The sequence below is a fragment of the Sceloporus occidentalis genome, unplaced genomic scaffold (genome assembly GCF_023333645.1).
Source record: "Sceloporus occidentalis isolate IW3139 unplaced genomic scaffold, rSceOcc1.0.p SCAF_5, whole genome shotgun sequence".
NCBI lineage: Eukaryota > Metazoa > Chordata > Lepidosauria > Squamata > Phrynosomatidae > Sceloporus > Sceloporus occidentalis.
The window spans coordinates 155,897,751-155,924,433 of NW_028316985.1; the positions used below are offsets into that span (position 1 = coordinate 155,897,751).

The 26,683-nt window shown below is 43.6% G+C and overlaps 1 protein-coding gene across 1 annotated transcript in view; it reads left to right on the forward strand.

The window, feature by feature from the left end:
* The first annotated feature begins 1,681 nt into the window (after positions 1-1,681).
* The window catches only part of LOC149313009 (pyroglutamylated RF-amide peptide receptor-like), a 40,565-nt gene continuing 15,563 nt past the window's right edge, over positions 1,682-26,683 (forward strand). Inside the window, exons 1-2 of the mRNA XM_089527060.1 lie at positions 1,682-2,021; positions 26,182-26,340. Of these exons, the coding sequence (XP_089383186.1) occupies positions 1,682-2,021; positions 26,182-26,340 (499 nt within the window). The remainder of the gene's footprint in view (positions 2,022-26,181; positions 26,341-26,683) is intronic.

Sequence of the window (26,683 nt, forward strand, 5' to 3'; positions counted from 1 at the left end):
CATATATCTCTATCTATCTATCTATCTATCTATCTATCTGAATATGAATATATATATATATATATATATATATATATATATATGCATGGAGAAGAACAGTCATAATCAAGGAAGAATCATGTGTTCGGGGAAAGATTTTGGTTGTTTATTTAAAATGGGATAAGTGAAAGGAGAATCAATGATGAAGTAATATATCTTTGATGGTATTATTAATTTCTAAATAAAAGTCAGGAATCCAGTATCAGAGGTGAATGAAGGAAAAGAGAAGAACCTATTCAGAGGACTGAAGGTTGGGAAGACAACTATGAAAAAAGACAAATAAGATTTCAACTTGTGATATTAAGAAGAAAAGAATAACCAAGAAAGGAACTATTTCATTTTATGTGATTTAATGCTTTATTTCAGTTGTATATTTTAAAAATGAGACTAAAGGCAAGCTTGAATAAGCAAAGAGGATTGTGGGAATTGTAGTTTGTGGTAGCACCAGAACTCACATTTTCCCCCAGCTCAAACTTTATTGCATTGTTTGCTACAATAAATTTGACACCACTTGTAAGGCTGCATCTATCCTGCATCTCTCTGCAGGTGGCATCATGCCAGATTATTTCTGCAAAGGTGGCTGCAGCCCCAGATGTTGAGAAACCTGCAGGGTGGATGCATCTTAAAAGTGCTGTCCACTTTAAGGCTGAATCCACCCTGCAGGTTTCTGAACATCTGGGGCTGCTGCCACCTTTGCAGAAATAATCTCATATTTCTGATTTAAAGTGGTGCCAAACCGGGTTATTTCTCCAGTGTGGATGCAGCCTCAGTTGGACATCACCTCTGGGAGGGGAGGGGGACCAGAAAGAGAGAGCGCGAGAGAAGTGGTCCTTCCTCTTCTCCAATTGGCTCGGAGCGTGGCTCAAAGCCTCCAATCAGGGCGTTCGCTGGGCAGCCTTCAGGTGCGCCTGCATCCCTGCATCCAGGCGGCGAGGATGCTCTTGGAGCCTTAACTTTCCTGCGCTCCCTTCGCAGAGGCATCGCCTCTCTCCCCTCCGACCAGAAGGCGCTCCATCAGCAGAAAGAAGGCTCCCCATTACTTGCTTTCCCAGCTTCTCCATCCCGGGAGAGAAAGGTCCAGCTAGGTCCCATTTAAGCCCTCCCTGGTGAGTCCTCCCAAGCCGATCCTTCCCTTCCTGTGGCTACAGGGTGACCAGACGTCCTCCTTTTCCCGGACATGCCCTCCCTTTCTACTTTCTGCCCAAAGATCCTCCATTCTGAGCATCCCTAACCAGCATGGAACCCACTTGGGCAAGTCACAGGCTCTCAGCCTCCAAGAATGGCAATGGAAACCCCCCTTTAGAGAAATTTACCAAAGAAACCCCATGGTAGTAGACTGGCCTTAGGGTCACCATAACTTGGAAACGACTTGAAGGCATAGTGTTTTTGTGGGTTTTTCCAGGCTGTGTGGCTGTATTCTAGAAGAGTTTATTCCTGACGTTTCACCAGCATCTGTAGCTGGCATCATCGGAGAAACTAGAAGACAATCAACCACAAACCACAACCGAAAAAGTATGGATTGATATTTATAAGAGAGGGCAGGCCCTCCATGTTTTCTGGAAGGTCCTACATTTTGAGGGGCCTCCTCCTCCTGTTCCTCCTCTTCCTTTATGGTTAGGACATTTGGTTGCCCTGTGTGGACATGCATTCGCTGAACATTACCCCAGCACAGTTTGCGCAGCTCCTGCGAGAGAATAACATCACCCGGGAGGAGTTCATCACCCTCTATGGCCTCAAGCCCTTGGTCTACATCCCAGAGCTGCCCAGCCGGGCCAAGGTAGCCTTTGTCCTCACCTGTGCCCTGATCTTCGCCCTAGCCCTCTTTGGCAATGCTTTGGTCCTCTATGTGGTGGCCCGGCGTAAAGCCATGCGCACTGTCACCAACATCTTCATCTGCTCGCTGGCCCTCAGTGACCTCCTCATCACCTTCTTCTGCGTCCCTTTCACCATGTTGCAGAACATCTCCAGCCACTGGATGGGAGGTGAGTGAATAAAGGCGGGTATAGGGGGAATGGTGATGGTGATGGTGGTTGTGGGCCTTCAAGTCAGATCTGATTTATGGCCAGCCTAAGGAGAACCCATCATGGGGTTTTCATGGCATGTTTCTTCATGTGTGTGTGCCTTCCAGCTGCATGGATGGGCAGCAAAAATGAGAGGAAGTGAAAGGGAGCACAACTTTTTGCTCTTGCCATCCTCTGAGCTGAGAGAGTGTGACTTGACCAAAGTCTCCAAGTGGGTTTCATGGTTCAGTGGGGATTTGAACCCTGGTCTCCAGAGTCATAGCCCAAAGCTCATACCAAAGCATCAGGTCAAAAGGGTCACCTTATAGCCATTTTAGAAGCCTAGCTGGGGAAACTTACTTTGGGGGACTATGGCTCCCACTCACCTGCTGGGAATCGGAGTCCAGAAAAGTCACTTTCTTGAGCTCTTGGTATGTTGCTTGGCAGATTCTGAACATTGTAGTCCAAAAGCAAGTTTTTCAAGCACTTGTCCATATTGGATGGAGATTCTGAGAATCCCCCCCCCCCCCCAATCAAGAACTTTTTCCAAACTCTGACTGTGCTGGCTGATGGATTTGATGAGTTCTGGTCCAAGAAGGAACTTTTCCTAAGCTTTTGCCCATGTTGGTTGAGGATTCTGGGAGCTGTGGTCCAAAAAAGAAACTTTTTCTAAGCTTTTGTCCCTGTTGTCTAAAGATTCTGGGTCCAGAAAAAGTTAAGCTCTTGCCCATGATGGCTGGAGGATTCTGGGAACTAACATCTAAAAAGACATGCTCTGTGACTTCCCCCCTCCTGTAAATCATGTGTCAAATTTTCATTTTTAAGAAAAGTTTTTAGGGAGAAAACCACAATTCTTAGAAATATGGAATGCATGCCAGTTGGGGTTAAAGATGTAGCCACAACTACACTGGTCTGTTCTGCAGTAAAACACATTTACACCTGGGTGGTGATGATGGTGTATGTTCTTATCCCACTGCAATGTGTCTTCCTTGCTGCTCTTAGTGTGCCTATAAATGTTTACTTCTCCTTATTCCACACTTAGATTTCATGTGCTAATGATGGCATCTATTTGACTATAACTCTCATCACCCTGTCCAGTGGTCATTATAGCAGGAGCTGATGAATTTGTGTCTATATTTTGTACCAATATATGCTGTTTGGGAAGACTCTTTCAGTTCCACAGGTTGACATTTTTGTACCTGTGCTTTTGTTGGATTGCTTCTGTTCCAATATCTACAAGGGTGGCTCTCTTGACACTCCAGATGAGACATCAGTGCAGTTAGAAATAAGTCCTGAAATGAATGGGTGGAGACTGCATTTACATTTTCAGCATTTTGAAGGAAATACAACATGAAACTGCAATTTGTCATTCCCAGAAGTCAGACATGATTTTATGTTACAGAGAACAGAAAGGATTTGGGAGAAGTTGTTTCCTATGATGCCAGGAGGGAAGCTGGACTGGGTCAGTTGTGATAATGGTCACTGTATATTTTTAATTTCATAAATACAGTGGCCAAAGAGGTTTCAAATTCTATAGTCACATGCCCTTCCTCTTGCTGGTTTTGCTCAGAATTAGACTGCAGTGGGTGAGGCACACACCATTGACATTTGGTAGCTGCCGTACCAGTGGGGTAGGAATCCATGCTGAGATATAGTGCAAACTTTAAAGGAACTGTCCAAGGTGGTAAACCCTTGTCTCCCCCCATAACAGCTTTAATAGATGTTTTGCAACATGGACTAAAAAATGAAGTAGTTTCATCACCCTATTGGCACTGGAGGCACCAGCCATCACTGGCACAAACAGGGTCATTTCTGACATCCAAGCATATCAGGTATCTTCAATATCATTCCTGGTATCTGTGGAGATGAAGAGAGGAACACAAAACAATTATGTCCAGAGTTCTGCTGTGTTGTACATGCAGAGTGAATGATGCTCTGTATACACAAGTCAAAAGCAGACAGGGCCAACTGCTGGTGTGACTACGGTACAGTGTCAGCAAATTCTTTTTATTTTGTGTTTTTATGGCCATGCTAGGATGGAAGAATTGGGAATTTTATGGTGGTGGGTGACAGGCTAGGCTTTGTCTTATGAACCCTATTGAATCAGCTGTGACAGATGTAGAAGAATTAAATGTGTGCGTGTGCCTTCAAATCAGCTGTTGACTTATGGTGATCCCATGAATTTCATATAGTTTTCATAGACAAGTAATACTCAGAGGTGGATTTGCCAGCTCCTTCCTCTGAAATGTAGCATATAGTACCTGGTATCATTGGTGGTCTCCGATCCACGTACTAAATAAAGGTGACCCTGCTTAGCATCCAAGGTCAGATGGGATCTTGACCATTTATATAGTAACTGAGTACAGCGGTGTTCTGAGGATTCAGAGCAGAATGGCTATTGGGTGGAATTTATGACTGAAATTATGAATGGAAACCTAGAAACTCCACTTGTAAGTGATTCATGATCTCTAAGTTTTCAATAGGGGAGGGAATAAGTAGGGGTTGTAAAAGTACTCCAAACCTGACTTACTAGGCAGCAACCACTGTGAGTAATGGAAGTCTATTCTTCTGTCAATCAAGGCACAACATACTAACATTTCCATCCCTTTCTTGCTAGTGATCTCTGTGTGATGAAGAAATGCAAGAGGAATCTTGCTTCTGGAGGGAGGGGAAAGAAACATCCACATGCTATGACCCAATCAGTAGGAAAACAGACCTCTGTCATTCACAGTGACTGCTGCTAAGTAAAACAGGCTGTGATAGGTCACCCAGTGCAGTCCTCACCACTGCACCCCCTACTGATGCCACTGGTCTAGAATCTCAGCCTTTATTTTCAAAGTAATTATTTTGTTATCTTTATATATTATAACAACCCTTCCAGGCAGGTGAGAATGTTTATAATAATAAAAGGTCGAGAGAAGAGGGTTACATCTGGTGCGGTTATGGCAAATGAGTTAAAGACTCACAAGACTTCCTTAGACATCAGAATGCACCAAGCTTTCAAGTGCATTTAGGAGATTACCACACACTCAAATAAAGCATCATATCCCCGACAGGATAAGGTCATGTTATGGTTTGCTATCAGATTTTATCATATGCCAAAATGCTGCTGCTGCCGCCAGGCAATTACAACCCGTCTCCCAGCCGCATTTAGCACACTGATTTTCAAGAACAGGAAACTTCCATACTTGAAAATAGGTGGGCTAAATGCAGCTGGGAGACAGGTTGTAGTCACCCAGTGGCAGCTGTGGTGTTTTGCGTGCGATAAAATCTGATAGCTACCCATAATGCAACTTTAGCCCATCAGGCATAGGACACTTTATTTGGGCATGCAATAATCTCCTTAGATTTATAGACTGTGCCCAGTTTTACACAACTGCTAATATTTCTGTCTGACATTCCCCTGATATAATCCCATTTAATTTAGACCCCATACAGATGCTGGCAACACTGTCTTATTAACCAAGTAATATACAACTCCCTGATGGGGATCCTGATTCTGTCTTCCAACAAGATTTCTCATAGTTTAAGGGATGAGAGGAAGTGGGGAGACTGGATGCTGAGTTGTTCTTAGTTGGGAAGGTGCCAGTTAATTCTCTAATTTCATAGATGAACAATCCAGGTGCAGGGAAATTCAGAAACTTAATGTTTTTCGTATGTAGAAATACAGTTCTGTAATACAGATTAGTAATAAATGTTCGGAGTTAGATGGGTGCAACAGAAGGAAAAATATCTAATAATGCACAACAGCTAGAATGGGAATCTAGTCTCTTATTATTGCTTCTTATTTGCCTCCAATGTAGTCAAGTATCATTCACAATGAATGAATGATGGCTTTCACAAATACTTAAATGCATTTGATTGATGTCACAGTCATTGTTATACCGTATAAATGACATGAAATGTTCATGAAATCTGAGAAGAGCATCCAGTATGCAGAGATTGGAAGCCTAGACAAGTACTTGATACCAGAAAAAAACTCTTCGGAGTTCTTGCAATATTCATGTTATTTGGGGAGGTATAACAGAGAAAAAATAATCAAAGGTTTAGGAAAAAGAGGATGTCAGCAGCACAAGGAGGACATGGTAAAACAAAATATATAGTCCCCACACCCCCAATTACAGTTAGCCAGCTGGAGCTGGTAAGGAAGGAATGCTGGAACCATCAAGAGATTTCTGGACAACAAGCTTGTTACATTTTGTTTTGGTTTCCTTGTCTGTTACAATTTCAAGTTACTATTGAGCTGTTTTGTGGTGTGCTTGCTTTTAAAACAGGCAGATATTTTACTTGGAAACTCACGTAAAATTATCTTCAGGGTGACTTTTTGTGATATTTTGATGGAAATTTGCTTACCCGCTTTTGTTTCCTAAGTGTAAACATTATGGGAATGTTTTGTAAAATACACTTGAAGTGTAGTTAAAGTATAAAGATTCATTTTGTAGATGTGGGAAAGCAGACTTCCAAATTTTGCTGCCCTGAGAGGCATTTGTCTAACTTCTCTATTGCAAGACTTTTCAAATTTATTTCAGATTTACCTTGTCAGGGTTTAGTGGCATATACATTGTATAATGAAACAGCAAGGGAGGCAGAGACTTTTGTTGCTGGAGATGAAGGACACAATAGAGTATTCTCCTTTCTCAGAAGCTGGGTGGACTGGAAGTTGTATCTTATTTCCGCACTGGTGAGAAGAGTCTGCCATATCAGAAGCACCAGGTTAATTTAGGAGATTATCGCACATGCTTCTCTCCTGATGCTGTTGTGGCTTTTTAAACACTCGAAACAGCAACAATTCTTATCACAATACCATGCAATTGTGAACTGATAACAGGCTGCCCATGAATCTTATCGCACTACCGTTCCATTTACTCATTAGCTACCTGAGATTAATCAGTAAAGTAGCCTTGCCTTTGACAGTGGGGTGTGTGCAATGAAAGCCCTTTAAATCCCATTTTTACTGTTCCAGATGAAATGGAACAGTAAAAGCCGTGCTTTCAATGGAAAGAATATGTGTGTGTGTCTCCCCATGCACTGAAGGCCCCTTAAATCCCCTTTCTTCTGCCCAAGAGGGATTGCCTCTTCAGCAGTAAAAAGTCTTGCGTTTATTAGGAATGGGGAGGGGTGCAGTGTAACCAATTGTAATTCCCTTCTCTCTGAATTACCCAGAATGACCTATTAAACATACTTCAGTAACGGTATAACTACAGGATTGGCAGCTATTCATGGGATTTTCTCATTCTCATTCAATGGCTTGGGCCCAGGGTACTTGGAGGACCGCCTCTCCCCATACAATCCGCCCCGCACTCTCAGATCGGGTGAGAGACATCTTTTGAGAGTTCCAGATGCTAGATATGCTTAATCTCGGAGGGCCTTTTCTGTTGCAGCCCCACAGCTCTGGAACTCCCTCCCCAATGAGCTCCATACTTCCACCTCCCTTGATGTCTTCAAGAAGAACCTGAAGACTTATTTATTCCACCAGGTTTTCCCCCCGTGAGCCTTGCTGTTGTGTTCTTCCCCTTCACAATGTTTGCTGTATTCCATTCTACACAGCCACCTGTATGGATGTTGTTGCTTGTAATTGTTTTATTGTTTTATTGTATTTGATGTATTATCTGTTTTTATCCTTGCTGTACACCACTGTGATCCTTGGAATAGCGGTATAGAAATAAAAATTTATTATTATTATTATTATTATTATTATTATTATTATTATGAGCAGCGGCAGAAGCACAGATGGACTACAGGATACCTACTGCCTGGCCACGATGTGGTGCGATAAAATCCACGGATTACGGTATCAATCCCGCTTCTGTCGCACTATTGAAGAACCATGTGATAATCGCCTTAGAATGGGGACAGGCTATATGTCATATACAACAGAATTTAATTTTATAAAATGTTTATTTAATATACGTAAGATTATACAGTATATAACGTGTGTGTGTGTGTGTATTTTCTTACATTCTAATACATTATATCTAAATACAATAGAGTTTAAAAGGAGGTATTGGGAGGGTTCTGCCACTACCACCTTTTCAGCATTTGCTGTCTCAGTTTAATGCTTCATCCTGCCTAATGGTAAGGCCAATCCAGTGAAACAGGGATCTAGTAGAACTAATTTGCATGGATTGCAACATTATTATACTTCTCATTGGGTTCATCAAAGTTACTGTTCATAAGGAAACACACACACACACTCCTTTCCAAAACCTCTTGCTTTTAAGGTGGATTAATTCTGACTATCCAGGTCAGTTCCATTGTGAAGGTTTGACAACACTTATCCATGTGCAGCTCCTTAAAGTCTTCCAGAAAATTATTTCTTATGTTGATGGTCCAAACAGTAATATTGCATTATTATTATTTTAAAAAAATATCCAAAACATGTGATCCATGAATAGAAACAATAGTCAGGTTTAATCACAAAACTGTTTGGATCACAAACATGTCACAAATGTGGTGAGCTTTCCAGTTTTACTTGAACTCTTCATCTTGCATAGGGTGCAAAAACGGGGATGAAGAAGAAAAAAGTAGTCTGAAAATCTGACCAGAAGGATTGGCCTGTGTTTGTGCCTGAAGCGACAGATGCTGTGGCCATAGTCTGCTTGCAGAAACAGATTTATAGAATAAGCACCTGAAGATTCAATTATGAAGAAGGATGTTAGGGTTTTAGTTTACAATCTTTCTTTTCTATAGGAGACTAGTTATAATCCATAAGATTCGTTCATTGCCTTGAATACAGATGTCTGAAACAGCATAAACTCTTTGCTTCTAAGGATCACTAGGGATTACAGCCAGAATTTTGTCTATAGAGAACAGAAGGGTGGCATCCTATATGGTTTTTGTGGAGCATAATGCTACAAAAGTGCAGTAGGACACTACCTTTCTCCCCAGCCAGTAAATGGCTGTAACAAACCACTACAGAGTAGTGGTACTCAAAAGTGGCAGTATGTGGACCACTGCATTCTGAGAGCCATTGGCTGCTGGTCCAGGGCAAGTTTGCAGGAAAGAGAAGTTGTTATCAATGCACACAAGTATAGTGCTTGTCCCTGGCAAATTTGGGCAGGCGGGGGGGGGGGGGAACTCTGCTTCCTTCCTTCCTTCCTTCACATGCTGTGATTTCTCTTCACTTTTACTCTAGGAGAAAATAGTTTAGTACCATGACATGTGAAATAGACTTTTGATAACCATTGTCTGTGAATGTCAATTGGACACCCACTTCAGGCTGATAAATTACAAACAGAGAAAAACTAAGACACAAGTTAGGAGTAGACTTGTATTTTTAGTACCAGATTATGATTTGCTGTTGTCTAACAGTGAGGAAGCAAGGCTTAACTAAATTAGTTATATCTGAAGACAAAACATTCCTAAATACCTCATAGCAAAAGATGGTGCAGAGGAAAAAGGGATTTTATTATAACAGAAACCGAGAGCTTGTTTGTTAGTATGTGCATAGTAACAGCATATGCTTATTTTAGGCATGTTGAAAGCACTATTTTTTCACTGAATTATGCTCCCCAGTGATCATAGAATCATAGAATCGTAGAGTTGGAAGATACCGCAAGGGCCATCCAGTCCAACCCCCCTGTCATGCAGGAAATCACAATCAAAGCATCCCCGACAGATGGCCATCCAGCCTTTGTTTGAAGACCTCTAAGGAAGGAGACACCACTACACTCTGAGGGAGTTTGTTCCACTGTCAAATAGCCCTTACTGTCAGGAAGTTCCTCCTTAATGTTGAGGTGGAATCTCTTTTCTTGTAGTTTGCATCTAGTCTCTGGAGCAGCAGAAAACAAGCTTGCTCCCTCCTCAACATGACATCCCTTCAAATATTTAAACAGGGCTATCATATCACCTCTTAACCTTCTCTTCTCCAGGCTAAACATCCCCAGCTCCCTAAGTCATTCTTCATAGGGCATGGTTTCCAGACCCTTCACCTCCTTTGGACATGCTACAGTTTCTCAATGTCCTTTTTTAATTGTGGTGCCCAGAACTGGACACAATATTCCAGGTGGGGCCTGACCAAAGCAGAATAGAGTGGCACTATTACTTCACTTGATCTAGACACTATACTTCTATTGATACAGCCTAAAATCACATAGGCTTTGTTAGCTGCCGCATCGCACTGTTAACTCATGTTCAACTTATGGTCTACTTGGATCTTCTCCTTCAGCTCAGGTCTATTGAAACTTAATATATTGTCCATAGCCATAGTAGCTCTAAAACGTTAAAGTTTGTTTATGACTTTTGCTATCTAGGAGAATTCCCCAGAGGGCTTCACTACAGCAGCCATTTGCAAAAACAAACAGTTTTGGTGTGTTTATGCATTTCTAAGCTCATTTGAAAATGGTTGTCTGAGTGCATTTAAGATCTGTGTAAACTGAACTGACTTTTAGAAACTAGAGGAACTTTTTATTCCCTTTCACATCCTTAATTGAGTAAAGAATTCAAATGTTTGTGGACTTTAATTATAACATTATAAACAGTCATGATTCATGTGATATACTGTGGTTATGTGCTTTTTACATATTAATTAGATATGTTACCCTAGGTAATGATTGTCCAGTTCAGCTGTTGAGAAGAAACTATGACTATTTCTAACCAGTGGCAGCACTGAGGTATGAGTCACCCCAGTGCTTAACTCATGCTGTCACTTCCAGGTTACTTGCCCCCCGGTGTCCCTTTCTGCCAGCCAGGCCACCTCTAATGTGGTGGGGGTGAGCTGCTGCCACTGCCTGGCACCCTTTTCTGAATCTGCTGGGTGAGTGAGAGAGGAAGATGATTTGCTTTTCCGCATGGCCAGCAAACGTAGAAGGCAGCCCCTTCCCACCAGCAGCCACTGGTGGGGCTGGGATGCTGCTGCCACCCAGCAGCTTTTCCCCTGCTTGGCCAGCAGCTTCACCAGACCTGAAAGGTACTGCTTAGCAGCGGCAGTACCCTACCCCAAGCAGTGGCCGCATCCATTGGATGAGAGAGGCACCCTTTTGCCTCCTCAGCGGAGCCGGCGGCCGAGCCGCGCTACAGCCGGGTGGCCTCCTCCCGGGGTGTCGGAGGTGCGCATCTGCGCACCGCCCCGGGAGTGCCACCCACGGACTACGGAGCACCCAGCGGGACTCTTTGCTTCTGGCAGCCTTGGCCCTTTGGCGGCACCGGAGAGAGGGCGCTTTAAGACTCTGGGGGGAAGGCTGGGAGTGGAGCTCGCCAGGTGAGAGCGGCGAGCTCATAAGCCGGACCCCGGACCTCCCCGTCACGCCCCCTTTTGCCTCCTCAGCGGAGCCCGCGGCCGAGCCGCGCTACAGCCGGGTGGCCTCCTCCCGGGGTGTCGGAGGTGCGCATCTGCGCACCGCCCCGGGAGTGCCACCCACGGACTACGGAGCACCCAGCGGGACTCTTTGCTTCTGGCAGCCTTGGCCCTTTGGCGGCACCGGAGAGAGGGCGCTTTAAGACTCTGGGGGGAAGGCTGGGAGTGGAGCTCGCCAGGTGAGAGCGGCGAGCTCATAAGCCGGACCCCGGACCTCCCCGTCACGCCCCCTTTTGCCTCCTCAGCGGAGCCGGCGGCCGAGCCGCGCTACAGCCGGGTGGCCTCCTCCCGGGTTGTCGGAGGTGCGCATCTGCGCACCGCCCCGGGAGTGCCACCCACGGACTACGGAGCACCCAGCGGGACTCTTTGCTTCTGGCAGCCTTGGCCCTTTGGCGGCACCGGAGAGAGGGCGCTTTAAGACTCTGGGGGGAAGGCTGGGAGTGGAGCTCGCCAGGTGAGAGCGGCGAGCTCATAAGCCGGACCCCGGACCTCCCCGTCACGCCCCCTTTTGCCTCCTCAGCGGAGCCCGCGGCCGAGCCGCGCTACAGCCGGGTGGCCTCCTCCCGGGGTGTCGGAGGTGCGCATCTGCGCACCGCCCCGGGAGTGCCACCCACGGACTACGGAGCACCCAGCGGGACTCCGAAACTGCGCAGCTGCGGAGCTTTTACGGGGCGAGGGAGGCTGTGGGTTAGATTGGGCAGAGGATGCCTGCAGTGGCTAACCTCTGCCCCTTATTTGTTTGTGTAGGGTGGGTGGGGGGGGGTCATGGACGGGGGGGATGCGTGGGCTGGGGAGGAAGGGGACGACATCATTCTGAGTGGAGCTCCTATTGAGGTTGTGTGGGGCAGGGGGAGGTATGGCGGTGGGAGGAGGGACTTGCGTTCCAGGGGAAGGCGAGATAGATGCCTCATATCCATCTCTCCTTCTGGTCCCCCTCCCAACCTAAGGGACCTGAGGGTCGCTCCAACCATGCCACAAACCCTGTCGCTGCTCCTGTGCAATGCCAGATCAATCAACAACAAGACCCACATCCTCCACGACTTGTTGGAGGACCGAAGTTGTGATCTGGCTTGCATTACCGAGACCTGGCTGGGGCCTGAAGGGGATGCAGTGTGGGCTCAGGCCCTGCCTGCCGGGTTCTCGGTGAAGGACCAGCCCAGGTTAGGTGGGCGGGGGGGGTGTGTGGCCTTGATACATAGGAACACCGTGTCCCTCACTAGGAACCACATTAGACAGACGTCCTATATCGAGTGTATTTACCTGACCCTTAAAGCTAGGGACAGTCTAGGGATTCTGTTGGTGTATCGGCCACCCCGTGCGCTAACTGACTCCCTTAACGAGCTGACACAGCTGGTCGCTGAGCTGATGCTGGAGACGCCCAGGCTACTTGTCCTGGGCGACTTCAACATCTCTCTCACGGCCAGCTACGTTCCACCCGGTGCGGCTCGCGAATTCATGGACACCATGGCTGCCATGGGCCTGTCCCAGCTAATTCAGGGTCCTACACATTGTGCAGGTAATACTCTCGATTTGGTCTTCTGTTCGGATGTGGAAAATCCGTGGGTGGAAATATTTGATATTTCCCCCTTGCCATGGACGGATCACTTCCTGGTTGAGGTGAAAATCAAGGTCTCTACCCAGATCCCCCCTGGGGGTGGTGGACCTATTAGGATGGTCCACCCTCGAAGGCTAATGGAACCTGGTCGGTTCCAGGAAGCCCTAGAGGGACACATGGTTGGAAGTGACGGCGATTCTGTTGATGCCCTGACTGGTATCTGGAATACCGGTCTTTCGAGGGCTATACACAGTATCGCTCCCAAGCGCCCTCTCAGACCCGCTTCCAAATGCAAGCCCTGGTACACGGAAGATCTCCGGGCAAGGAAGCGGGAGCTGAGACGGCTAGAGTACCGTTGGCGGAAACACCTTCGCTTAGACGACAAGACTCTCCTAGCCCAACGGTTAGAGGACTACGGAGAGGCGATACGAACAGCAAAGAATTCGTTCTATGGTGTTCGTATCGCGTCCGCGGAGTCGCGTCCAGCAGAGTTGTTCAGGGTAGTCAGGGAGCTCACTCAGCTCCCTCCTGCCCTGAACCAGATCCTTGAACCTTCTAAGGCCTGCTGTGACTTATTTAACGACTTTTTCGTGGATAAAACTTCTCGTATAAGCGAAGGTCTTAACGCCGACATTCAGGCAGAACCTAACGTAGAGGCGTCCAGGGCCTCCGTGGACTTAGTTAAGCTGGATCAGTTTGAGTTGGTTAGTACCGAGGATGTGGACAAGCTCCTCGGAAGCGTCCGGAGGACAACCTGCTCTCTCGATCCCTGTCCCTCGTGGCTAGCAGCCCAGGGGGGACCGGCTGTAACTTCATTGTTACGCCGGATAATTAATACATCTCTGAGGGAAGGGCAATTTCCATCTGTCCTCAAATTGGCCGTGGTAAAACCTTTGTTAAAAAAGCCCTCCCTCGACCCCCTGGTGTATAATAATTATCGGCCTGTTTCACTGCTGCCATTTCTAGGGAAGGTGATCGAGAGGGCGGTTGCAATCCAGCTTCAGGGGGTCTTGGATGAAACGGATTATCTGGACCCATTTCAAACTGGCTTTCGGGCAGGTTATGGGGTTGAGACGGCCATGGTCGCCTTGGTCGATGATCTCCGTCTGGGCATCGACAGGGGAAGCGTGTCCCTGTTGGTGCTCTTGGACATCTCAGCGGCTTTCGATACCATAGACCATGGTATCCTTCTGGGACGCCTGGCAGAGGTGGGAATCGGGGGCACTGCGCTCCAGTGGTTCCGGTCCTACCTCTCCGGGAGGTCCCAGATGGTGCAGCTGGGAGACGTGTGCTCCGATGAGAGGGCCCTTAAAACTGGGGTCCCTCAAGGAGCCATTCTGTCTCCCATGCTATTTAACATTTACATGAAACCGCTGGGAGAGATCATCCGGAGACATGGGGCGCGGGGTTATCAGTACGCTGATGACACCCAGATCATTTTCTCTATGTCTCCGACTGATGCAGTGACCGAGGATGGCGTCTCTCCTCTCGTGGCCTGTCTGGAGTCAGTAATGGGCTGGATGAGGGAAAACCGACTCAAGCTGAATCCAGAGAAAACGGAGGTACTCGTGATAGGTTCCCCTGGTCCAGGAATGGCGGTTGTTCCACCTGTCCTGAACGGGGTCACGCTCCCTGTGAAGGACTCCGTGCGCAGTCTGGGGGTGCTTCTTGACTCGTCGCTTCACCTGACTGCTCGGGTGAATGCGACGGTCAAGAGCACCTGCTATCAGCTTCGGCTTATTCGCCAGCTGCGCCCATACCTGGCCCAGAGGGACCTTGAAACTGTGGTACATGCCCTGGTAACCTCGAGATTGGATTTCTGCAATGGACTCTACATGGGACAGCCCTTGTACCAAACCCGGAAGCTACAAATGGTGCAGAACATGGCTGCTAGGCTGGTCACTGGCACGTCCAGGGCCAGCCATATAACACCGGTTTTAAAAAACCTCCATTGGCTGCCCATTCGCTTCCGGGCGCAATACAAGGTGCTGGTAATGACCTATAAAGTCCTAAATGGCTCGGGCCCAGGATACCTGAAGGACCGCCTCTCCCCATACATTCCGCCTCGCACCCTCAGAACATCTGGGCAGCAACTCCTTAGGGTTCCCGGGGCGAGGTTATCCTCCACTTCTAGGAGGTCTTTCTCCATCGCCGCCCCGGCCCTTTGGAACACGCTGCCCACAGAGCTCCGCTCAGTCACCTCCCTGGCCCAATTCAAACGGGAGTTGAAGACTCACCTGTTTAACATCGCATTCCCCGATTAGTCCTCATAGGCCCCCCCGCCATAAAGGCCGCACAGGCAATGGTTGGCTAACCCGGGGGCATTTGTTGTTGTTTTTATTTGTTTTGCTTTGTAATTTCTAGTATGGTTTTATCGGAATTTGTATGTATTTTAATGCTGTAAACCGCCCTGATCTTATGGAAGGGCGGTATACAAATAAAACATTTATTATTATTATTATTATTAGAGGGGTGCAGCTAGGGAGGTCATGGAAATGGCAGGAGTGACCACCCAACCAGGTGTTCACCATCCTTTGAGGTGTCACCCAGTGCAATCTGCACCCCCCTAGTGATGCCCTGTCTCTAACAATACTTTTTATAATTTAGAAGAAATTGTAATTTCCTTAACTATAGCAAACTATTATTATTGAGGGGAGGGATCAAAAGAATATTGGCGCTTGAAAGAGTGAGAGAGCATGTAGCCACTGAGTATGCTTCCTATGGCCATCCTACAGTTTGGTGGTGATATGTATGAAGTCTTGAGGTTTACAGAAACTTAGAGCATTTCTGCACTATATGCCTATATTAGTTTCATATTATGTGACTTTCCAAATGTTAGCAGACTGCAACTCCCAGATTTTTAACATTTGCATATGCTGGGAAGGTAGAGTTTGACCACTGGACTTCAACTCTGGAGACCAGGGTTTGAATCCCTATTCAGCCATGAACACCTACTGGGTGACTCTAGGCAAATCACACTTGCTCAGGTCAGAGGAAAGAAGGTAATGGCAATCCCCCCTGAACAAATCTTGCAAAAAACAAAACAAAATCCCATCATAGGTTTGCTTTGGAGTCATCATTAAGTCGGAAATGACTTGAAGGCACAGATCAACAAATGCTGGGAAAGGCAACTTAGAGATGGAGCCCAACATATTTGGAAGGCTGCATGGTTCCACGCCTGGATTAGAATTCTCTAGCAAAGAATTATAAGTACTTCACAAAACTAAATTCCAGGATTTAGTAGAAGGAACCTGACAATTACAGTGATATGAAAGTAATATAAAGGTGTAGCACAGAATGCAGATAAAAGCAGAGATCTGTGGTATACAGGAAGATTTTAATCACCCTCTACAATACATACTGACCTGAGTCATTGGGATTTACATCTAAGAAAGCATGGATAGAATTGCCTGTTAATGGATAGCTGGGTTCTCTTAGTACTGGAAAATATTTCTTCCAATTTTCATCAGTGATAGCATGTCATGTGGGATTTGATTAGACGGAGCACTTTGCATATAATATGGATAGGCAAGTTCTAATTTTGTCTAACAATTAAATAGAGCCAGGTTTTGATCTGTGAGCTCTGTATTCTCAAATGTATTTTTGATTAAATACTTGTTGGATTTACAATACATGGATGGGATTTCTCACCTTTGTTGAAATACATTTTTATTTTCTCTTACATTTCTATGTATATTTCTAGTTCCTTTTCTCCATGACTTGCATTTTTTAGTGTTACAACTTATTTTCAAGCAGCATTTGAAACATATTTAGAACATTGTGATTCTCTCATCCATACTGAATGGAAGGTCGGCATCATCTTAACATCCATTGGAGGACTTTTAAACATGCCATCTAAAGCTGAGTAATTGGCTTGTTTCCTGTGCTCAAGCCTGATCATAAAACAAACACTGTTCTACTTAAATTTAATGGGCTTCAAATAGCATCCATTGCAAACCAGTCATGGGGAATGATTGACTCTCCTGAATTAACTGCCAGAGCATATTAAATTTGATGTTTTAAATTTAACTTTGGAGCATTAGACTTTTTCTGAAGTTATAAATGTGTAGGAGTCATGCTGACCAGAGGACATACAGAGACCTAGATAAAACTAAAAAATGGGTTTCCTGATCATCTTGCTCTCCCTCCATACTCTTTGCATTTCCTCTTACAATGGAAGCAAAGGGAGTCCTATCAAATGGCAACCAGTGACCCCAGCTTATGACAATGTTTCTACTCACCCTTTCTGCCTGACCATTAAGGGATTGTCTCACATCTAATCAATGTATTGTCACTCTGGAGTTAAAGCCATCAGCCATTCCAGACCCTTTTGACAGTTCCTTGGGATAGCCATTACCGAATATAATGCAACACACTCCTTGACGGTATGAAATGGGGTATAAATATCCACCCCAGCCCTAGTCGCATTGTTCACAGACCAGGGATCTCTCTGTGTAACCCTCAGATGTGGTCTGAGGCACTCCAAGCCACACTAACCCCGCTAAACCATGCTGGTCGCAGTGCTGCATTTCCCACAGATTTCTCTTTAGGACTGTAATTATCACTCTCTTTTAACCCTGACTTCTCTCTAACCAGCTTCCCACACATTTCTTTCTGATAGCCTTGTAAGATTCTTAATGTCACCTTAGTTTTTGTATGTCTTCACTTTTCTAAATAAAACACTTTATTTACTGAAATTGGAGGTCATTCTCTGCAATTAGTACCAGTATATATAGGTGAAAAGACCCCCACAGTTACCCTCCTCTCACAGGGCCCCTTTGAACTGTAATTTCACCAAATTTCAGGAGACACTGGCATTGCTGATGGGGACTCCCAATGTCCCCCACCTTTTATGGTAACATGATGCATAAGATAATGTATGGTGTGGAGAAAGTGTGTAGGAAAATGTTATTCTTCCTCTCAATTCTAGAATTGTGGATTGTCTCATAAAGATTAATGGTGGGAAGTGCAGTGCAGACCAATAGTCAGTTTGACCTCTGTCACTAGACAAATGGATTTTTAAAGTGTTTGTTTGCATTGTGGCCAAGTGCTAATAGCTGTCCAGTGATAAAGAAACGTTAATTTGTATTACTGCCCTTGTTTGTTATTTGAATTTTCTGTAAAAACTGACTTTTGTCAGTTAGTTTTGAAGTGAGTTCCATTTTCAAATTCCAGTTTCATGTCATTTTGCTTTTAGATTTCTTCTAGTAAGGCAGAGTTTTATATTAAAACAACATTATCAAACAATATGACCAATATCAATGCTGTTTCCATATTACTGTACACTGTAAGTGTTGTTTACCTGGGATCCTTTGTTTGAAAGCATCTGCTGAACTAATGAAATGAAAGACACATTTCTTGCACCACCTTCTTATTTCCTCTCACTTTGTGGATCTCAAGTATACAGTGGGCATAAGAAGTACATCTAATGGGTTGAACCATTAGACATAACTGTCATCATTATGAAATAAGAACTGCAAAATAACTGTACTCTTGATAATAGAGATCGCTGCCTCTTTTTATACTTAGAGGCTTACATTAAAAGGCATACATCATAACACATTACATTAAGGAAAAAAAGATCAGCAGAAATTAGTGTAATTAGGCATATGATGAGAAAGAGTGGGTACTGTCACAAGTCAAGACCAAGGAGAGGAAAATAAGTGGAAGAATTGTTAGCAAATGTATGATACAATTTTCTACTCATATACTACTAGCTGGGGAGCTGTAGGATTTGAAGAAAAAAAACACTAAAACACCAAAACCTGTCCCAGTCAAATGTGAGACATACTGCTGCCCTGAAAGATATACAAGTGGAACACTTCATCAGGATAGCTAGTCCCACACAAAAGAGGTGATTGGGAAAATGGGAAAACACATTTACAGCATACATTTTATTTCTCTAAACTGGGTAGGAAACCATTAGATTTATTGCACACCATTTCCAGACCACTCTGAGCACAAGATGGGATTGGCATGGAACAGGCAAGAACAGGTGTTACCGCACAAGAGAATGCCGCTGATGCCGCCCGGAGTCCCTAAGCCATTTCCCATCCGTGCTATGACAGCCAATTTTGAAGAACAGTTCAAAATTGTTCTTCAAAATCAGCTGCCATAACATGAATCGGGAATGGCTTCGGGACTCCCAGCGGCTTCGGCAGTGTTCTCCTGTGTGGTAACACCCGTTCTTGCCCATTCCGTGCTGATCCCATTCCGTGCCCAGAACAGTCTGGAAATGGCATTTCCCACATAATCTGGACCTCTTAGGGCAGCTGTACCTACCCATTTTTTTTAAAAAAAATGGAGATGGATACATGGTCACTTCTGGTTCCCTCAAAAATGCCCACTGGGACACAATTAAAGTCAAAGGGCTGGAGCACCTGAATAGCATATAAATGAGGAAGTGCAGTCCCTGGACCTTTTTGGAAACACAATTTTAGGTGATATCTTTCAGTGAAGATGGGGAGTCTAAGAGCTGTAGGAGAGGATCCCACAGTTTGCTCAATTCCCATTAATGACAAAACTGTGCTAGGAATTTTTGGAAACAAAGGTCCTGTCTTCACTGGCCAGAATACACATGGGGGGCAGCCCCCTCCGTTACCTCTGTTCTGAAGCCGGGTGATTGCACACATGTTCTATTGTGCGACCTGTCACAGCTGCCATGGTTGTGAGTTGCTTGCTTGTGAGGTCAGAACGAGGTGCCAAGCATCAAGTCACGTGGCTGGATGCCTTGTTCTGACCTCATTCAATACAGCATTTCAAACAGTTGCCCAGCTCCATTTAAAAAATGAAATTTTCAAAAATGTATTTTTATTGAAATGTTTTTTAAATCTGTGAGTCTTCTTGGGTCCCTTTGGGATGAAAGGCAGCATATAAATACATACATGCATTTCAAGAGGAGTATAGCCTGGGTTGTCACTGAATGCGCTGGATGTTGTCGAGATCATTCACAGGCTTGGGCCTTGCATTCCTGGGATTCCCTGTCAAGAGGACAGGGAAACTCCTGTTTAATTGGCCTGAGAAGGCAGGGCCAAAGCTGCACAACTCATTTTGCCAGTGTAGAAGATAAGTTATATAACTTGATACCCTGTGATAGTACATCATGACCAAACCCTACATTGGACACCCATAATTCAGATGGTTATGAAGTGCACAGCATGAATCTGTAGATGTCCAGCCCCATGCTTTATATACTTAGAGATAACAAATAATGTTTTCATGGTGAAGAAATATGAGGATTGAGTTGCAATTCTGAGCCAGCATTCTTCTGGATCTTCCACCTGTAATATGGTCTTACTTTCCCTCCCTCCCTCCCTCCCTCCCTCATCCATTTACTCACTATTACTGTCGTCGTCGTCATCATCATCATCATCATCATCATCATCATCATCATCATCATCCAGTGTGAGTGTTTTTTCCAGTAAGCAATCTCCTCTCACGAATATGTGCAAAATACAATAACATCAGATGCATTGTTTTGACTTCTAGGGAGCAGCAAGAAGTGTTAGAACTCTGGTGAAAAAAGCTTTCCTTCTGTTTTCTTCAACAACGTTCTAATATTATGTGCTGCTGCTTGGTTGTATGGCTTTTCTTCAAAGAGGTTAAAATGTGTTTTCATAATTAGAGGTGGTGGTAGATAGAAAAAAGCAAACTCTTGAGGGTGTTGTACCCGGCCTGACTTACTGGACAGTACCATGGTATGCCTGTCTTTGTCTTTTGTGCTGTGACAAGATAGACAAACAAACAACTTGCCCTACATAAATTGATTCCTCAATGTTCATGTTCCATGCGAGAGTGTCGATAGTATTATCCTTGTATTTTTTTTAAATAAACATTGGAGGCATGCATGTATTTTTTAAAAAACAATGTTTTGCATTTTCTTCCTGTTTCTTCTCTCTCTCTCCTCATAGGCATTGAGTGTACATGTGAGTGTACATCCTTTCTATTGCTTTATCCCTTTGTCCCCATGTAATGTGATTATAAGCTTTTTCTATCCAGTTCTCTCATTTACTCATTATTTTTTGCCAATTCTTCTAATCTATTAAATCATATTATTCCAAGTTGAGAGTACTCATTTTCTGAAAGAAAGATATGATGAGTTTTTAACTTTACAGATACATCCTGACTGTTTTAAATTATACTTCTGGATATTTTTGGGTTTGTTCAGGCGAAATTATCATCGCTTTAGCAGCCTTTGAAATCTGATAAGGCAGAGGTATGCAACTGTTAGTAGGCAATGTGGATATCAGAATGTCCCTTCTCTTCAAAAGGGATAACTTCAGTTTGACTTTTAGCAACAATATCACATTCAATAAGAGTCCTGTTCAAGCATCATCATCATGAAGATAGAATAAAGGTAAGAGCAACAGGAAGAGGGGAGCCCAATGGTTCTCAAACTTTTTATTAATTTAATTTCTTTGGGACCCAAGGTGGCTCGCATATACCTTTTTACCTCTGTGACCCCCTTTACATGTACACGGGGACATTGTGCCCCCCTCTCCCACTGGATGCAGTTTATTAATAAAAATATTTCATAGGTTTAATGTGTGCATGATCACAACCCACTCTTTGTCTTAATGCTATGTTCTTGTGCTCTCCATCTTCTCCATAGCTTGGTCTGGAGTGATCACAATGTCGAGATGATTTTCTGTGGGCCCATGCTGCTGGGGGACATGAGGGATTGGATTGTCCAAAAACCACCCAGCAAACTTCTCCTAATTTGAGGTGCTCAGAGGTGGCTGGAGGGGTTTTTCAGTAGCCACTTCTTCCTCGTTCCTTTTTCTCTGAGCTGGACAAGCTGGCCTTGGTATGATTTATGTTTGCTAAGGGGCATGTACCTGCTGTGCTAATGACAGAACTTTTGGAGAAGCTGAGTGGCAAATGTATTTTTAAAAAGGAAAGCTGACTTTTTGCTATGTCTAAGGTTGAAAAAGGCATACTGGAGGAAGACACTGGGTGCCAATCTTTTCCAGGGATTAATCGAACCTCAGTGGTGCACACCCACACCTGTCCACCCACACGCTTGTGAGTGTGCCTGTGCGCGCGCGCACACACACACACACACACACACACACACAGAGAGGCTTGTCTTTCTTTTTCACATTTACAGGCCAACATTTCTTGCACCCCACCATCTTGAGCAACTATTGTACCCACTCTCTGGTCATTCTTCACAGTTTGAGAATCACTGGAATAGCCCTAGTGCTATGTATGTGTGGAAGTGTTAAAGTTCAGAGAAGGGGATGCTGGGACTTACAGGCATGGGAGGGGGACATGCGGAATGGCATAACTTGGCAGTTGTCCCCCTTGTACTTCTTGACTTTTAAGGAGGAAGGTAGATACATTACTTGCCATTTTTCTTCAAAATGCAAGTGAAAATCATACAGTAAACACTTAATAGAAAATGGTTAGTCATCTTTCCCCGCATATGATTTTAGCCATGTTTAATTAAATACTTAGACTGCAGCCCTATTCACATTGACTTGGTTGTAAGGCTCAAGTAAGTCCCTAAGGGACTTACTTATGAGTAAAATTGCATTGGATAGTGCTGTTTATAATTCCACACAGGCCAAGGCCAAGGGTTTGTTTTTAATTGCCCTTGAGTTGCTGCTTCATACTAATAATAATCTATAAAAGTCTGCATCTTTCCACACATTGTGAAATGTGAGGAAAACATTAGAAATGACATGCTTTCTGTAAACTATCTGCATTAAAAGAACATATTTTTATGCAGTGGTTCTATATACTTTGTAATTGTGATTGACAATGGGCTTTTATGTTATCTTTCTGACCACCTTTTCATTTCCTGCTGCTGTTCTCTGGATCCATCTTCTGAAAGCTTGAAATCTGTTTGTGCCTTTTACTAAAGTGGACAATGTAGAGTGCCAGTTACAAGGTTAAAAGATGTGATTTTCTTGTTCAACAAGGACTGTTTGCTTTGTGTATCATTACAGCATTAGACATCATACAGTTTTCTCCCACTTTGTTTTCACCTTTGGAGGGTAAATATCCAGACAAGAAAAACCTTTGCTTAAAAGCAATATGCTACAGTTAGAGTTATACCTGTTTAAGCAAGGTATTTGAACAACAAATAAGACCTCATCTTTCCAACTCAAGTAAACGCAAGATGTTCCCATCTTTGATTCCCTAAAAAGAGAAATAGAACCCTCTATTTTAAAGTAAAATTAATGTTTTCCCAAACAAAGAGATTTGGAACACATATAATCTCACCCCAGCAAATTCTAAATTTAGGTACATTCACAAACCTTGTTTCTACTTGAACTTCTTCTCCCAGTGAAAAGCAGGGGCAGACCATGGTCTCTGACACTGTGGACAACTACAGACTGATATTGAACATCTGCCATTGTTTTCAGACTGGAAGAAATGTGACTACTTTCCACAGTAAGTTGTATGCAAGCGGGGTAGTCCAATATTTAGCAAAGATTTCATTAACCTGGCTGAACATACTGCTGAATTCCCTTTTTGAAAGGAGGTTTGGGTGAAAGCTGTTCTGCTGCTTACATTTATAGTTAGAAATTAGTAGAATGGATCTAAAGTCCTATCTGCAAATTGCACAGTGTTTAAAAGTGGGATCCTATATATCTGCTTATCTTGGACAAAGCCCATTAATAATACTGGGATTTTCTTCCTCCAATTACAGATCAATTGTACTGGTCTTAAAAAGGTGGTATACCTGTGCACAGAACTTTACTGCAAAGATGCTATTCATAGATGTAGACTCCAGGGACATTTATTTATTAACACTGTACATGTGCATTTATACATATCCAGATGTTTAGGAGAATATGTATGTTTTCATACCTGATTTATACACAGTTACACGACTATTCCTAAATCCAGAGTCCAATTCAAAGGTACAGCTGTATCTTGGTGGTGCAAACACATGTACATTTGTTGAATTGATGAATGCATGTTTATTTTATGAAAGTGGTAAATGTAGCCTTTTACAGACTACATAGAACATAACCCTTTTTATCCCAAAGGAGATACCAAAGGAAAGTCTGAGGGGAAGACTGTGTGCAAGTCAGTCTTCCATATCCATGATTCTTTATCCACGGATTCAACCATCCATAGCTTGAAAATATTCTCTCTCTCTCTCTCTCTCTCTCTCTCTCTCTCTATCTCTCTGTGCCAAAAAACAAACCTTGATTTTGCCATTGTATATAAGGGACACAATTTTACTGTTCCATTGTATTTCATGGGACTTGAACATCCATGGATTGGGGTATCAGCTGTTTAAAATGCAAATTCAGAAGACCTATGTGCTAGCAGACCATGTGGGATTAATTTAAAATGCATGAGGCAGAAGCCACTACATGTATATGTTGCAGGAGGGTATCTGTATGATTTACTCATGGTTGTGTGCTTATTTTTTTTTTAAAAAATTATGGCCCTAAGATGACCCTATCACAGGTGTTTCTTTGCAAGATTTATTGCAAGGGGATTTGCTGTTACCTTCCTCTAAGGTAAAGACAATATAACGTGTCCAATGTAACCAATGAATTTCTATGGCCAAGTGGTAGTTTGAACTCTGGTCTCCCAGTATCATAGTCCAAAACGTAACCACTGTACCACACTGGTCGTCCTCATTTACCCATGTTAAGGTGTTTGTGTTTTTTGTATAAACCAAAGATTGTTGGTAAATGTTGAGTTTGGAGACATATGGCATGTATTGCTGTTAACTATAGTCAAACCCTCCAACTGTGGCCATAGCTTCTTGGGGAGTGTTTTGCGAGTTATTGTCCAAAAGGTTACTTTCAAACCTTCCTCATGCCAATTTGATGACCAGCAGCTGTTGATTATTGCCCTAGTAATCTGTTATGACCACTGGAAGTTTTGTATGGTGTGGGTTCCCTTCTATGGCCCTGGATGGATTCTGTCAGTTTTTCAGCAGCTTTTCAAAAATGGGAGCTTGCCTTTTTTGAAAAGCCACTGGCTAAGCGCGGCTGGGATCTGGATTGCATACTGGTTGCACTCCCCTGGCCACAGCTGAGTGTGATAACACCCCCTTTTAAACTTAAACACGACTGTATCCTGTTGAGGATAAGTCACTTTAAATAGAATGCACTAATTTGCTATGACACCCACATTTGCGAAGCCTTGTTTCTTCAGCCTGGATTATTAGACCAATGTGATCATCATTAAACCAAACTCTTCTTAGCCAAGCAAAAATCTTTTTTTTTCTTTTTTAGTGATTGTTTTCACAAAGTAATACTTGAACGATAACCAATGGAAATGCAAAAAGCATTGTGGAGTGAAGTTTTAGAAATGTTCAGGATGTTCCTTTTCTTCCCCGTTCCTGCCAGACTTGTGTCTAATAATGACATTATAATGAGCTCATTGTTTTATGATAAGTATGATTATGAGTCTAGTTTTGTTGCCATTACTGGATAATTGCTTGATACAAGCAATTCTTTTGGGTAAAGTAGGTAACAGCCACTATCATTTTCACACACACACAGAGATGCAATTGTCTTGATAAAGCGTGAGTGCATCCCATTTATGCTTAACTTTTATCTATCATCAGAATAACCATAATGATCGTTTAATTTTGACTCAGATACTGGCTGGCAATGTAATATTGAAGTTTTACTTTCTTCATATAAAGAGTCTGTTAAGAAAGGTATCTTTATAATGGCTGGACATGAGCCAGCCAAAGTTAATACATTTCTATTGATTTCAGTAGGTGAACAGCACAAGTCTTCTTTCATTGAAATTGATGGGACCTAAAAGTACTTAACTTTGGCTGGACCATGCTAGCTATTGATTTAGTCAATATACAGAGCAGATGGGAAAGATGGATGACTTATTTTACTAAAGTTTGTCTTGCATTCGATGTTAGAGACTCAAGTTGTTGAATTAAACAACAAGTGTAACAGATGGGGATAAAAAATTCTTTCCCTTCAGAAATGATCTTGCATTGCTGAGTAGGTTTTTGTTTTCAGAACGAACAAGGAAGGAGTAAATATGAAAAAAACACACACCCTTTCTGATTATAAAATAGGGGTAGGGAACTGGCTGCCCACCAGATCTTGCTGAATTGCAGCCCACCATCCCTTACTATTACAAACTGGGTGAGAATGAATTGGTTGCACTCCAACAACATCTAGAAGGCCAGAGTTCCATCCTGCTATAAAAAATGCATAACACAAGGCACTACATGAAAAATATATGCTACCTCAATTGCTCCTGGTTTTGTAATGTGATACGAGTATAGCTATTGTGACTCTATTGATGATGTGCATTTTTCTTTTTGTTTTAATCTTTCCTAGGTGCCTTTGCATGCAAGATGGTGCCGTTTGTCCAATCCACTGCAGTAGTTACTGAGATCCTTACAATGACATGCATTGCTCTAGAAAGGCACAATGGGATTGTCTACCCACTAAAAATGAAATGGCAGTACACCAACAGAAGAGCATATACAATGCTTGGTAAAATCCTAGACTACTCTCCTGTTAGAAAATTACAAACTATTTGTCAATTTTTAAATGCAAGCTTTAGAACGGTCTTTCCCAACCTATCACCCATCTGATATGTTGAACTACAACTCCCATAATCCCCTATTCAGTTGGCCTGTTGTCTAATGAGACCAAAATGAAGAGTGCACTAAGGTTTTGAACCTGATCTGTCAAACTCAGTGGAAGGGACTCAAGGAGGTTCTAGTCCAGACATCTGCCATGCAGGAATCCACAATAAACCATCCCTGAAAGGTGGCCATCCAACTTCTGTTTAAGTATCTCCAGCAAAAGAGAGTATACTACCTTCCATGGTAAA